At 36.8% G+C, this 16,483-nt stretch overlaps 1 protein-coding gene across 2 annotated transcripts in view; it reads left to right on the plus strand.

The window, feature by feature from the left end:
* HOATZ (HOATZ cilia and flagella associated protein) overlaps positions 1 to 15,492 on the plus strand; it is a 33,903-nt gene extending 18,411 nt beyond the window's left edge. Inside the window, exons 5-8 of one of the 2 annotated variants that reach the window (XR_006344898.1) lie at positions 10,224 to 10,283; positions 11,281 to 11,333; positions 14,954 to 15,051; positions 15,295 to 15,492. Coding sequence is in view for 1 of the 2 variants with exons in the window: in XM_043922774.1 (XP_043778709.1) it covers positions 10,224 to 10,283; positions 11,281 to 11,333; positions 15,295 to 15,352 (171 nt within the window). In the remaining variant the exon portion in view is untranslated. The remainder of the gene's footprint in view (positions 1 to 10,223; positions 10,284 to 11,280; positions 11,334 to 14,953; positions 15,052 to 15,294) is intronic. The other variant, XM_043922774.1, reaches the window with a different exon arrangement.
* The last annotated feature ends 991 nt before the right edge of the window (positions 15,493 to 16,483 follow it).

The following is a 16,483-nucleotide window of genomic DNA, read 5'->3' on the forward strand; positions in this document are numbered from 1 at the left end:
GGAGATTTTTTAAAAATAAATAAATAAAGCAATTTTAAAAATCATTTATGCTTATTTTTTCCTGCATTTGTTTCGTGTGACACTTAAAACAAGAGCTATGCTCTTCAGGTAATTACTGTTGGTTTTTCATTAATATATATATAACAAAATTAAGAAAAAATATGTAACAGAACCAAGAAAATACACATTTTCCTTCTTTAAAACAGATAAATTATTATTTTACCAAAATCTACATTTAAGAAAAATTATATTGACTCCATTTTATGTAATGACTGATATGTTTTTCTCATTTTAGTAAGCCATTATTTTTCAAATGAAAATTATATATGCCAGAGCTGGGAATTGAGCCAGGATCAGGCAATTTCCAGGAGGTATGAAAAGATGCTGAGACATGCATATTTTTTCCTACAAGTCAGCATTCTTCCTCCATCCAATTAATAATCGTCTAGCACCTTCCATCCACTCCCATAGATGACTGCCTTGAGGTCTACCTTCTAAATATCAGATTAAAGCTGGAGAAAGCCTTTTCACTGATTATTCAGGCTATCTTTTAAAGTGCATGATAGACCATTTGAGGTCCAACATTTCTGTATCTTATTATAGTAGATGTAAATTTACTGTATGAAATTTGTAGAATCTACATAGCAGATTTCACTTAATAGACACAAGGGATGGTAGTAAATTAATAGCTGAAGCATTTTGTTATCAAAATCAACAGGCCAAGAGGCACATACTGCCTTTTGGATTCAAGCCCAAGTGTGACACATAGTTTTACCTTAAACCAATAGTAATTTTAACCTTCCTTAACTGCATTTTGTAACAGAATAGAAATGGAACCTACTCAAGATTAAGACTATGTAGACTAAGAACTAAGATTCCCTAGTGATCCCTTTGGGCATTTAACTTGAAATTATTGGCATAGAAGTAAAAATTAAATTCTAGAGCTGCAAGAAAAAAATTTGATAGTATTCTCTAATCTCTGTAAAACCACAGAACCTTGGTTCTGCTTAGATAGTATTCTAAAATTGGAATGTAATTCTCGTTGTATACTTAATTTATATCAAAAGTCCTATCATAAATATTTGCATGCGTGCTCAGTCGCTCAGTCATGTCTAATTCTTTGTGACCCCATGGATACAGCCCACCAGGCTCATGTCCATGGGATTATCCTAGCAAGAATACTGGAGTGGGTTGCCCTTTTCTCCTCCAGGGGATCTTACTGATCCTGGGATCAAACCTGAGTCTCCTGCTTGACAGGTGAATTCTTTACCACTGAGCCAGCTGGGAAGCCCTATCATAACTATTTAATGTACATTAAATAAAATGTTAGAAAATTCATCAGTTTATAAGTACCCGTACAGTTTAACTATTCTTTCCCTTGGACCACGTTTTGCAAAGTGCTACATGATCCTATAAAATAAGTAAATTAACTTTTTATTGGAATATAATTGTTTTACAATGTTGTGTTAACTTCTGCTGTATAATGAAGTGAACCAGCCATATTCGTACATAAATCCCCTCCCTCTTGAGCCTCCCTTCCACCCCTCCCATCCCACCTCTCTAGGTCATCAGAGAGCGCTGAGCTGAGCTCCCTGTGCTATGTGGCAGCTTCCCACTAGCTACCTATTTTACACCTGACATTGTGTATATGTCAGTCCCAGTCTCCCAGTTTGAGTCACTCTCTCCTTCCCCTACTGTGTCCATATGTCAATTCTCTGTATCTGCATCTCTATTTCTGCCTTGAAAATAGGTTCATCAGTACCATTTTTCTAAACTCCACATATATGCATTAATATACAATATTTTTCTCTTCCTGACTTACTTCACTCTGTATGACAGACTCTAGATCCATCCACATCTCTTCAAATGATCCTATTTCACTCCGTTTAGTGGCTGAGTAATATTCCATTGTATATATGTACCACATCTTCTTTATTCATTCACCTGTCATTGGACATTTAGATTGTTTCTAAGTCCTGCTTATTGTAAGCAGTGCTGCAGTGAACCCTGGGGTACATGTGTCCTTTTGAGTTATGGTTTTCTCAGAGTATATGCCCAGTAGTGGGATTGCTGGGTCATGTGGTAGTTCGATGTCTAGTTTTTTGAAAAATTCCACCATTGGTGGGATTGTATGTGGCAGAGAGTATGGAGTAAGACACCTTTGATCAAGCCGACCTCACCTCACTCAGGATTAGCTCCCCTGCTGTGTATTCTCGTAGCACACATTTTCCACTAGAATGTAAATTGTTCTGTGAGAGGAGACTTTGTTTGTCTCCTTCACCACGGTTAATCCTAATTAATTCTTCATTTTCATAATCAAGATCGATTAAAGAAACCATTCTGTTACTGCATGTGTGTGTATGTGTGTGTGTGTGTGTGTGTGTTTAAATGTACCACAGTCTCTAGTCTCAGCAAAAGAAGCCTGGAGGTAAACAACCGAGAATGAGTTTGAATCCTTTGCTCTGACAGTTACTAGTTACCTAATTAATTAATTACCTAATTAATTAATTACCTAATTAATTAGTTACGTGACCCTGATTAAAGTTGTTAATTTTTATGTTAATTGAGTTCCTTCTATCTGTTAAAAGATAGTAATATCATCTACTTCAGGATTTAGATGAATTACATAAAGCCTGACATCCAGTAGGTGCCCAGTCAAAGTTTGTTTTTATCTTTTCTGTTTCCCCTCTTTTTTAAACCCGTAATTGAAAAATAAAATTTTAGGAGGTACAAAATAAGCTTTAGTATTAAGTGAAACAGTTTGACCAAAGTGGTAAATCTCAAAAGATGATGAGTAGATTATGAAAGGCATGGTCACCCAGGTATCCTAGTCCTAATTAAAAGACACAGTCAAGATGGACTTGCTCATACTGTTCAAGAGAGCCTCATGTATATCTCTTAATCCTGTCTTTATTTATAATATGCAAAAGGACAAATTACCACCAAAGGTATATTTTGAAATTTCAACTATGGAGCAAACTGTGTGGGCAAAGTTAATTTAAACATTGCAGATAAATAAAAATATAATTAAATTTATCTTAATGCCTCTCTCTACAAATACAGATTAAGAGGTAAATGTCATGATAATTCTGAAGGTCTGGATCAGTGGTTCTCAATTAGAACCCTGTCAAAAATCAAGTAAGAAAAGAATATTACTATATTCCAACTATATACACCCTTTGCAACAGTTCTTGGAGACCTAGAAAGAGACTCTAGTGTAGAAGAAAAAGCCAAGAAATGGTAGGTTGTACAGCAAGCAGACCCAACTCAATCCAAGGCAAACCCAAACTATCAGCTAAATATTGACTAAAATAATTACTAGAAATGATAAATATGACCTTAATATGCATATGTACTATAGGTTTAATTGGGTTGTTTTGTTTTGTTTTTGAGTAAATAAGGTTTTTCTCCCTTGAAATAATTTGGTAAAAAATTTTTTTTTTTTTGGAAATCATGCATTTCATCTACATTTTCAAATTTATTGATATAAGGATTCATAGTGGTTTTAATCATCTTTATAATCTCTGCTGTAGCTCTAGTTATTACTCATTTTCATTTCTAATCATTCATATCCTTTTTTGTCAGTAATTATACCAAAGGATTATCTGTTTTAATAGTCTTTTCTAAAAACAACACTTGGTTTTATTATCCTCTGTAAAGTATTTTTGTTTCCAGTGTTATCAGTTCTTGATTTTTATTATTTCTCCCTTCAGTTTTGAGTTAGTTCTTATTTTCATTCTAACTTCCTTCCCTTCTCACTTTGTTTCTTAATTTTCCACCTTATCTCTTTTCTAATACAAGTATTTACAGTTGTAAATATTCCTCAAAGTACTATTTTAGCTGCAACTCACAAGCTATATAGAGTTTTCATTATTATTCCATTTTAAGTATTTTTAAATTTGTATTTTGATTTATAACTTGTCTCATGAATTATTTAGAAGTATGCCTTTTAATTTCCAAATCTATGAAGTCTTATCTGTTTTTTAGTTCTAACTTAGTAATATTGAGGTCAGAAACATAGTTCCTGTCATCTACTAAGTAAATTTAAACAGAGCTATCTTTATGTCAAGGTCCTCAGCATGATGCCATTCAACTGTCCTACCCTATGTACCTCTGTTCCCCAAAACACACATCTTGACACTGTCAGGCCAGGGTTATTAAGCAACTTTATGCTCATTCCTGCCTCCATGTCTCCATTTATTTTTAATTGGGTGAATTGATATCCTCTTTTCATCAGTGAGCGTTTTTTTGGTATCATGATCATTAAGCTGCTTCCCTAGTTGCCTTTCTCCCTTTGATGTATTATTTTTAAATCCTTAGATTGTTTATTTTGGAGCTCCCTTAGGGTTCTTCTAAAATTTTTATATGTTTTAAAATTTTAAACTTATGTTAAGATTTTAGATTCAGCAGTGGATTTATGTAAATATAATTTTCCTCTACATGCTTTTTTTTCACATACTTTGATGTTTGTGTCATATTGCATTGATAGTCAATGGAAAGAATAAATGTTTTTTTTTAAATCTGTATTTGAGTGGATATGTTTCCCCCAGTGCTTCCTAGGCCTATTTCTTCATGTTTTTTCCTTTTCCGACTATCTGCTCCTTTCACCAAGGAATAGTAATATTTTTGAGAACTAACTACATAGCATATACACACTAAGTTCTTTACTTACATTCTTATTTAATCATCAGAAAAGCTCTGTCTGAGAAGCATTATAATTACCCCTATTGCAGATGAGGAAGCTGAAACAGAAACCTGTAAGTGACTTTTTCAAGGTCACACAGCTAAAATATAGTAAAGACAGTTTGAACCTGGACCCATCGGACGATGGAGCCAAAGTGCTTAAATACTCCTCCACACTGATTTCAAGAGTTTCTGGATTCTCTAAGCATTGGGATGGTTGCCAGGTAACTAAGCAAAGAGCATATTGAATTGGAACCAGTTCAGTACTCTTCTAAGATATTCTTAAGATTAAATTCAGTCATTAGGCTCTTATACAATGGTAGTGAAGAGAAAATTTCTTTTGGTAATGTAGATAGGTAATCAATGAAATAAGCACTACCATATGCTATCTTTGATGAATGTTTCAGTCAAAATGTTTAAGCATAGTACAAGGAAGAAATGCATTCTTCATATGAGAACAAGTTCTTGAGAAGAAAGGATTTTTCTTTTAGAGTTTAGTACCTATTAAGATCTTCTTTATAATTGAAATTTAACTGAGAAGAAAGTTTATAATATACTGGAGAGTTTGTAACAGAGGGATTTCTACTGCATAAAAGACAATTAATACCTTAGATGTCCCTTCTTGTTTCTCTCTTCTTCCTTCCAACACTATTCACTAATTCACTGAGGTTGAATCATCAGAAATCTTTCATGCTTGTACACAGAAGACGGTACACATCCTTCTCTTTTTCCCACTTTTCACATTTTAAAAGGATTGAAAAATGTTTTTCTATAATAATAATAGCTGCCATTTAATAAATATCCACTATATGCCATGCATTGTTAAGCAATGTTTGTATTATCTCCAGTTTTCACACCTTTCCTTACAGATAAGAAATCAATACCCAGAGAAATGGTTCTTTGATTTACCCAAGGTCACAAATCTCTAACCAAATGGGATAGTGATTACAGTTAGAAGGATGATTAGTTAAGATATTATTTGCCATTAATCACACAGAATTGGGATTCACACCCAAATGTGTTTGGCAACTAATATATGTTGCCACCCAAACTGTTTGGCTCTGAAAAGCCAAAAATAGGAACTCAGCAACTTAATTCTTGAAGTGACACTAAAATTCATTAACCTTCTATGAGATATTAAATTTATATATTGTCAAATCCTAATTTCCTAAAATTACTTTTTATTCTGTCATTTATTTTCTCAGGAGTAGTATATAAATATAAGTAATATAACTAAACTTTAGATTATATGAAAATGTCCAGTATTAAAATATTATGAATATAAGATATAAAGTCCTGGGGATGTAATATACAACATTATGGCTTTAGTTAAAAAAAATACTGTATTGATACATTTGAAAGTTGCTAAGTGAGTCAATCTAAAAGTTTTCATCAAAAGGAAAAAAATTTGTAATTATATAAGATGACGGGTGGTAACTAAACTCATGTGGTAATCACATCACAACATTTATGTCAAGTAATTCTGCTGTACACCTTGAAGTTAGTGTTGTATGTCAGTTATATTGCAACAGACCTGAAAAAAAGAAAAAATATTGTAAATTCTGACCCCCTTATGCTATCATTTTAGGAATTAATAAATTAAATGACTTAAATGCCTTATAAAATTCCATTAATGAACACAACAAAGGCACTGTGGTTAGAAATGAGAATTCTTTTGTTATGAAATTAACAAGTAAATTATTTATTCCAACTAGGAATTTTCTCTTACCACTGAATTTATTTAGTTGTCCTGGCTGAGAGTTCTTAGAGTAGTTGGCAATGTTTTTGTTCTGATGACACAGTTGCCTACAATAGTTTTGTTATTTATTCCCAGGAAACATATCCAGGAAGCAAAAATCAAATCATATTTGAAAACTCTGTTTCTGGTGCATTATATTATATTATAAAACTGATTAGATATTAAAATCCGTTATAATAAAAAAGGACATGAAATCAAAATTTAAATGAATGAATTTTACCTTACTATTATTTAGACTCTTATAACTAAATATTTGACCATTTATACTAGAAGCATTATGACAATATATTAATATCTTGCCTGTGACTAACCAATATTTTCTATTACACAGAAAATAATAATATTAGTTTTGTTTATAGGGGATTTTAAGAACTAAACTTCCTACTGTTTAATTTCAATCTCTAAGACTTTTTTTTTTTTGCTTAGACTAGTAATTGTGTATTAGACAATGTAGTGGTTTCATTCATTCATATTTCATGACTCAATCAATTCAGCAGAAATTCATTGAGTATCATTGACAAGGCACTGCTAAGCTTGAAGGAAGGATAAAAGGATGAGTAAGACTTTGAAAGAGACATGGTAGCAGCTATGAGATAAAGCAGGCAAAGTAAGATCAATACTGTAATAAAAGTATAAAGTGCTATGTAATCACAGTATGGGAGCATTTAATTCCCACTGATTACATGTGTAATGGGAAAGTTAGAAAAGAAAGTTAATATTGAATGTGCTCAGTCATTCAGTCATGTCCGACTCTTTTCGGCCCCCTGGAATGTAGCCTGCCAGGCTCCTCTGTCCATGGAATTTTCCAGGCAAGAATACTGGAGTGGGGTGCCATTTCCTACTCCAGGGGATCTTCCTGACCCAGGGATCAAACCCACATCTCTCACCTCCCCTGCATTGGCCAGTGGATCCTTTATCACTAGTGCCACCTAATACCTACATTGAAAGTATCCCAGGTCTTTTTCTATAAGTGCTGTTTATTCAATCCTTAGCAAATTGACAGATACTTTTAAATTATCCTAGTTTGTCAGGAACAGACTCACAGACTTAGAAAATAAAACTTATGGATACCAAAAGGGAAAGGTAGAGGGGGATAAATTGGGAGTTTGGGAATGACATATGCACGCTTAAAATAGATAACTAGCAAGGGCTTCCCAGGTGGCGCAGTGGTAAAGAACGTGGGAGGTGCGGGTGCTGTCTCTGAACGGGGATGATCCCCCGGAGGAAATGCAACCCAGTCCAGTATTCTTGCCTGGGAACTCCCATGGACAGAGGAGCCTGGTGGGCTGTAGTCCATAGGGTCGCAAAGAGTGGGACACCACTGAGCGACCAAGCATGCTAAGCATGCAAGCAAGGGAATAGATAATAGCACAGGGATAATCGATAATAGCACAGTGCTCAATATTCTGTAGTAACCTCAATGGGAAAAGAATATGAAGAAGAATAGATACATATATATATATATAGCTGGAAAAAATTAGCTTAGTTTTTGAAGGACTCTGAATTTTTTCTTTTATTATCTGTGATATATGATGCCTTTTCTTCTCTCAATATCTATGATATATGATGCCTTAAATTCAAGTGAAAAATAGAAATCTTGTCCCAAGATAGATAAAACTAAAACTTTGTAGGTTCTTAGAAAGCAAGATTAATATGACTTGAATGGAATGAAGCAGAGCCAAAGCAGCAGTGTGCCCCGACGATTACACAGGCCCAGCACCCCTCCTCCCTCCCACGTCTGGGTGGGGTGTGCCTAAACTTTGCAGCTTCTCTTGCATCTGGACTGAAGAAGTATCTTGAGGAATTACTTAGCAATACACAGCTTCTAGGGCTTTGCACACCTGTCTCCTCTGCCTAAAAGCTTTCTTCCCCATCCTGTCTGTGATATTATCTGGTGACTATGCTTTTGTGTCTAATCTTGGACATCACCTCCTCTGAGTCTCAGCCATAGATACACACCCTTGTCTGAATTAAGGGTCCCTCTTCAGTTCTCTATTTGCATCCTGTTCTAACCTCATTGTAGTCCTTTTCTCTACAAGTCTGCCACCACCTGGCAGGCAGGAATGGTATTTTATTTTGCCCAGCCCCTAGCACAGTAATATTACATCATAGGTGCTTATTATAGACTAAAGTGTTGTTCAGTTGCTAAATGTGTCCCATTCTTTGTGACCAACTGGTCACAATTTGTTAGCAACGGAGTGAAGTGTGACCCACTGAAACAAGAGATATATGGAAGTCCTAATCCCCAGTACCATCGAAATGTGACCTTATTTGGAAGTAGAATCAGGGAAAAAAGCTATGTGACAACGAAAGCAGAGATTGGAGTTACACAGCTGCAAGCCAAGGGATGCCACAGATTTCCAGCAAATGATCAGAAGCTAGGAAGAGGCAAGGAAGGATTCCCCTACAGGTTTCAGAGGGAACATGGCCCTGCTACAGTTTGATTTTGGACTTCTAGCCTTCAGAACTGTATGACAATACATATCTGTTTTTTTAAGCCACCTGATCTTTGATACTTTGTTACTGAGTTCTAAGAAAGTAGTGCAACACCTTTGAATGGATGACCTAGAACTTTTACCTGGCTGTGACAAATCTATGTCTATTCTCAGTTTTATTTTCCTCCTAGCTTTGATCTAAGCTTCTCTCACTGTATTGGCTGTTTGAAGCTATGAGTTTCATTTGTCAGATTCTCAGGTTTCTTCTCTTGTTCTTCTCATTATTCCAGATGCGATTTTCTGCCTGGCCATCTCCAACACTGAGCATACGTAGATTCTATGGGGAAAAAAAAAATGTGTACCTATATTTGCCTCTTTGTATACAGTCTGAAAAAAGTGAAGTGAAAGTGCTAGTCACTCAGTCATGTCTTTGTGACCCTATGGACTAAAGCCCATCAGACTCTTCTGTCCATGGGATTTCCTAGGCAAGAATACTAGAACGGGTTGCCATTTCCTTCGCCAGGGCATCTTCCCAACCCAGGGATCAAACCTGGGCTTCCTACATGGCAGGTGGATTCTTTACTGCCTGAGCCACCAGGGAAGCACTGTATACAGTCTATATCTGGGTAAATCTTTGTGCCTGCACTAATTTTTTTCATTTCTTTTAAGAAAACTTACCTGAGCATATGCACGTCTCAATATCTAAGACAGAGGAGCGATGGGGTGTGAAGCTCTGTTCTGTATACAAGCTGCTCAAGAAAGCCTTCATGCCATCGCAACACGTGCTGGCATGCTGTTTGAGCTGGCTGATGTGTCTTGCTACCTTTTAATGGCAATTTAGTGTAACGGCTGATCCCTTGGGTTTTGTTGTCAAGTAGAGTGGGTATCAAATCCAATCCTGCCACTTTAAAGCTTAGGTAAATTATTTAATCTCAGTAATCTTCACATTCCTCATATGTGAAATGGATGACAGTGGTGCCAAACTTCTAACTTATTATAAGAAAATAATGATGTAATATATATCAAGCTTATATATCAATGATGTAATATATATCAAGCTTTTAGCATGGTTCATGTACTAAAATCAGTGAAAGCTATTGTTATATGGGCAAGAAAAATTCCCTCCATTTACGATCGAAATCAAGTTTATTTTGTAAAGCAGCACCTCTGGAATAAAACTGAATTGTACAGATGAAAAGTATAAATCTATCAAGGAAAACAACTGTTTATTTCTGCCCCAAAATACAAGAAGGAAAATGGGAAAAAATCCATCCCTCCTCCCATGGACACAAAGCTTTATTATTAAGTCAAAAGACTCACCCACTTGTTTTTCTCTCTTTAAACAGGCTAAAAAGAGAGATGAAATTATCCAACTCTTAAGAAAACAAAGAGAAGAAAGGATCTCGGTGAGACTGATAGTGAGGCATTCAGACAAACCTTTGGGGGGTGGCAAACTCTGAGAGGTTTTATAGCTTAATCCTTTAAATCTTGATGCCCATGGTCCAGAGCCTTCTATATGCTGGAGGTGGGGCAGGGCATAGACATCAGATAATTTGAGAATCCTTGATAAACCAAAGATATCTCCAGAGTGTGCAACTCTGCAGGCACGGAAAAGGTGCTATTGTCACCGGGCTTATTGTCACCTGTTATAAAGCTGTCAGATATTAACATGGGCTACTTCATTGCTCGTACATACAAACAAGTTCCATTCTGAGAGCACATTTATAAGTCCAGTTTGTTTGTAAATCCAACAAAGTTAGCCTAGGTACCCAATTAACACAGTCGACTATATAGTACAGTACTGTAATGGGTTTATAAGACTTTTCACACAAATAATACATTAAAAAAAAATTAAGCCTTTTTAATCCTACAATACAGTTACCTTGAAAAGCACAGTAGTATAGTACAACAGCTGGCCCAGAGGGGCTGGAGTTACCGGCTGGAGGAGGGAGAGGAGGGGGGAGACGGTAGAGCTGAAGGATCGTCAGCAATAGGAGATGGAGGGTGAGCTGCAGTTCCACTCACACCTTTTGATTGAACATGCAAACACACATTTGTATCTTTGAAAGTTTGGAACTTGAAGGTTCACATGTAGGGGACTTACTGTATTGTTTTATAATGATTGATCTTGCTTAGATCATACAAAAACAAATGCTAAATAAACAATATAAACAAACAATAAAAGCAATAGCATCCCATAGTCTTATGGATGTACAAACACACTCTCCTGAATGAACCCCAAATGCCTTAATCTGGACCATTTCTAACACCATAGTCTCCAGATTTAGGAAGATAGTGATTATAAACTCTGTGATAATTTTACTTCAGATTTTTCCTAAGTAAGTAAATTTCAGTCATTGCAAGAAGTAAAAATTTTCCTTTTTGATGTTTGTTTTGTTTTAGAAGGAACTGATTTCCCTTCCACATAAACCAAAAGGCAAAGTACACAAAGCAAGGTAAGTTTACCTCTGTCAAAAATAGTCTGACCAGTCTGTTGTTGTTGTTCAGTTGCTAAGTTGTGTCCAACTCTTTGTGACCCTATGAATTGCAGCACACCAGGCCTCTCTGTCCATCACTGCTTCCCTGAGTTTGCTCAAACTTATGTCCACTGAGTCAGTGATACCATCCAACCGTCACATCCTCTGTCGCTCCCTTCTCCCCTCTCCCTCAATTTTTTGTAGCATCAGGGTCTCTTCCAATAAGTCATTTCTTTGCATCAGATAGCCAAAGTATTGGAGCTTCAGTTTCAGCATCAGTCTTTCTAATAAATATTCAGGGTTGGTTTCTTTTTGGATTGACTGGTTTGATCTCCTTGCTGTTCAAGGGACTGTCAAGAGCCTTCTCCAACACCACAGCTGGAAAGCATCAGTTCTTCAACACTCAGTCTTCTTTATGGTCCAACTCTCACATCCATATGTGACTGCTGGATAGCCATAGCTTTGACTATACGGATCTTTGTCGGCAAAGTAATGTCTCTGCTCTTTTAAACACTGTCTAGGTTTGACATAGCTTTTCTTCCAAGCAACAAGTGTCTTTTAATTTCGTGCCTGCAGTCACTGTCCACATTGATTTTGGAGCCCAAGAAAATGAAATCTGACACTGTTTCCACATTTTCCCCATCTATTTGCCATGAAGTGATGGGGCTGGATGCCATGACCTTAGTTTTTGGAATGTTGAGTTTTAAGCCAGCTTTGTCATTCTCCTCTTTCACCTTTGTCAAAAGGCTCTTTAGTTCCTCTTCACTTTCTGCCATTAAAGTGGTATCATCTACATATCTAAGGTTGTTGATATTTCTCCAAGCAATATTGATTTCAGCTTGTAATTCATCTAACCCAGCATTTTGCATGGTGTACTCTGCTTAGAAATTAAATAAGCAAGGTTACAATATACAGCCTTGATGTACTCCTGTCCCAGTCTTGAACCAGTCCATTGTTCCATGTCTGGTTCTAACTGTTGCTTCTTGCCCTGCATATAGGTTTCTCAGGAGGCAGATAAGGTGGTCTAGTATTCCCATCTCTTTAAGAATATTCCAGTTTGTTGTCATCCTCACAGTCAAAGCCTTTAGCATTGTCAATGAAGCAGAAGTAGGTTTTTTTTTAATTCCCTTGCTTTTTCTATGATCCAGCATTTGTTAGTAATTTGATCTCTGGTTCCTCTGCCTTTTCTAAATCCAGTTTGTACATCTGGAAGTTCCTGGTTCACGAACTGCTAAAGCCTAGCTTGAAGGATTTTGAGCAAAATCTTGCTGGCATGTGAAAGGAGTGCAATTGAATAGTAATTTGAACATTCTTTGGCATTGCTCTTCCTTGGGATTGGAATGAAAACTGACCTTTTCCAGTCCTGTGGCCACTGCCGAGTTTTCCAAATTTGCTGGCATAATGAGTGCAGCATTTTAACAGCATCATCTTTTAAGATTTGAAATAGCTCAACTGAAATTCCATCACCTTTCTGGTTTCCCTATAAAGAAGGATTTCCCTATAAAGAAGTGCTTCTTTTTTCCTTACTCAATTTTCTCCCTAACTTCAAATCTTATTTAAAAAACCCACCCACTGCTTTAGAGATTTCTGGCTTTGAGAAAACTTTCTTCTTCTCATCTACATAGAAGTGTGTGTCCGCTTATCTGTCTGTGCAATACAAAAGCATAAGTTGATGCAAACAGGAGAATAGATCAACCTTGAGCCTTTGTACACATTCCATTCCCCTCCTTTCTCACCCCAGGGAATTGTATCCACCTGCCCTCACACCCTCTCAGCTCCCCTCTCTCCCACTGACACTGAACCCTCTCATTTTTGGCAAAACAGCATGTCCTCTAGATTTCAACTCTGATACAACCAAAGGCATACCTAAAATAGCTAAATCTTAAATCATGTAGCAAGGGCTAGCCTCACAGTTCAGGGTTTTCAGGGTTAATCGCCTTATTCCCAGAATACTGCTGCCCAGAGCAGCACCAGGCACAGGGTCCAGAAGAGTTTAAAGGAAACTGGCTATCACCTGTTAATGACTGAAGAATCCCTAATAAAAAAATGTCTCCATCTTTGTATTATGACTGAAACCCAACGTTTCTAATTCAACATTAACTTGACAGATGTTTATTTGCATACTACATTCATGGATTAACAAGAAGTAATAGAATTTTTATCTTATTGGTACTGAGGCCAACTTCCATTAATGTTATCAGATATTATTAAAGAAAACATGAATATGTCTACCCTGATTTTTTTAAAGTTCTGAAAAAAAAATTGGAAAAGTCACTTAATGACCTAATATTGTCTACACAATCTTTAGCAACTTAATTTCTTACTTTTCAGTCAGATGATTTGATTTAATTTATAAGGATGGAGCAAAATTAGTTCAGTGAAAATTTCGTTTGCCTGATTCAAATAATAAAAATTGCTACTTGAATTGTATCAGCAGATCTGTCTGGGTACAACAGAGAAAGTAAAAGTGTTAGTTGCTCAGTCGTGTCTGACTCCTTGCGACCTCGTGGACTATAGCCCGCCAGGCTCCTCTGTCCATGGGATAATCCAGGCAAGAATACTGAAGTGGGTAACCATTCCCTTCTCCAGGGGACCTTCCCAACCCAGGGATGGAACTCAGGTCTCCTGCATTGCAGGCAGATTCTTTACCGTCTGAGCCACCAGGCAAGCCCTGGGTACCTTAGATTTCTGTGCATATTTTTATAGGGATGATCAGAACAGTCCTGTTACTACATATGTGGATTCACCTAAGAGTAAAATATTATCCCACAACTTGGACAGATAATTCCCTTAATGATATAAGTGCTTACCTAATTCCTTCTGTACACCTGCTTGGCCTCTCTCCTCAGTTCTAAAGCCTTGAATTTCATTCTGTTTCACTGCGACATCTTCTTCCTCTGAGCTTCTTACACAGTTCCTGTCTGCACTGTTTTTTTTGGCAATTAGTCATGCACTACTTTGTGCACATATTTTATAATTATTCAAGTCTTCTCTACTATGTTGTTATTTAACTTTTCACCTATTTTTTACTTGTCTGTGACTGTATTGTATGCTCCAAAAGAAATTGGGTCTAACACAAAATGCCTAACACACTGCCTCCCTGTAGGAATTCAGAAAATATTTGTAAAAAACTAAAAAAATTTTTGGCCACACCACATGGCTTTTGGGATCTTAATTCCCCAACCAGGGATTGAACCCAGACCCAGGCAGTAAAAAATGCCAAGTCCTAACCACTGGACCACAAGGGAATTCCATGTAACAAAAAGTTTTAGCTTAAAAAATGTCATGTTGTTCAGCATTAGCTAATTTAGAAAGTAGTATTTCTATACTCTACATTGGTTTGTGAACAATTTTTAATTTGTAAAATATCTTAAGATTTTATTGTAATTTATTTTAAAGTTTTATTTTAATTGTACCCTTTCCTCTCCCTCCATCCTTTCTTGTCTACCCAAAACTTCCCTACATAAACATATCTGCCTTTACCATCACTCCTTCACCAGATCTTACAATACTCCAGGTCCCATTCTGTCAGAAAGAAAGAACTAAAAAAGTATGTACACAGTAAGGTTTTAGTGGCATTATGTTTTTTATCCACCCAGGAATATTTGCATTTTAAAAGAGGGCTGACTAGAAGGAATACTGGGTAATCCAAAGAAATCAGTCACCAGTGATGAAATCTCAGAAGTTTGACTCTTAGGTGAGCACATTATATTTACCTTTAGGAGGTCCACTCCCAAACCTTTCAATTCACTTCACAGTGGAATGACTGTTCCTCCCATACAGAAATTTATACTTGGTTGCAAAATCTAACCCATAGTCAGAATCCAACACAGTAAATTTTTATTGGAGAAACTTTCAAAAGTTATTTTCATGCCACACTGTGTTCACAACTACAGAGTTCTGTACAGAGTTCTGAATTGATTCGTGTTACTGCCAACAGGAAAGTGATTTCAGAGTCAGATAAAGAAGACCAGGAAGAAGTCAAAGCCTTGGACTAATTTGACTTGACACCTGGGAGAGGATGGCTCACTTAGATCTTCACTTTTGAAACAACTGGCTCTTACATCAGGATCACTGGAATCAATTAACTTAGACCAAGAAATAAAAGTTAAATATGCAGCACTTCTAGGAATACCAGCTATTGAATACTTGTGTCTGTTTTACTTATTGAAAACCACTGTATTTGATACCACATAGTTATCATCTCTCTCATTTTATATATTCTCAAGTTCCAACTTATCTTGCTTTCATTTGAAGGGTATTTCCAGAACTGCTATATTTGATCTATATTATGAATATCAGATAAACAAGAAACAAGGACTTTATGTGCCTCACCTTGTAGACCACCATAAAAACAAGGGCTTCCCAGGTGATGCTAGTGGTAAAGAATCCACCTGCCAATGCAGCAGACGTGTGTTCTATCTCTGGGTCAGAAAGATCTCCTGGAGGAGGAAATGACAACCTGCTCCAGTATTCCTGCCTGGGAAATCTCATGGGCAGAGGAGCCTAGCGGGCTACAGTCCATGAGGTTGCAAAGAGTCAGACACTGAGCAACAGCACAAAAGCACTACATATTCAACAAAAGTAAAAACAATAAGGAAACAGAGATGAAAGATCAGTCCTGAAAACTTTAAAGTCTTCTTGCTATAAAAAAAAAAATCATTATCCAAAATTTGGTTAATTCAGCTTCTGGGACATGTCTGAAGTCAGAAGTGAATTACTTCCAGTTTTGTGAATAGCTGGCTCAACAGCCCCATATCTTATACACATGTCCACAATCCCAGTGCTAACCTACCTCACTTACAAAGGTGGGATGCACTGGAAAAGAGAAGGTTAAGACTTTGTCCCTTCTGCATTGCCCAGCTGGCAGGCCTATTCAGGATTGTACATGAGATTCCAGAGCTCGCAGCTCTATTTAGAAGCACCATGCATTTTGCTCCTAGCCTCCACCTGCAACTCCTGAACATAAACTTCGCACAGTGCCGCTTCCATCCACAGTGCCAGCAGCAGAGCGGGTGACCCACTGGTCAGAACTTAATCATTAAGGGCACACCAAGCTGCAAGGGAGGCTGGGAAACAGTCTTTAATGGGGGTGGATGAAGGGATATCTGCCTAGTTGGAATTCAAGG

This window comes from Cervus elaphus, chromosome 1 (assembly GCF_910594005.1).
Source record: "Cervus elaphus chromosome 1, mCerEla1.1, whole genome shotgun sequence".
Taxonomy (NCBI): domain Eukaryota; kingdom Metazoa; phylum Chordata; class Mammalia; order Artiodactyla; family Cervidae; genus Cervus; species Cervus elaphus.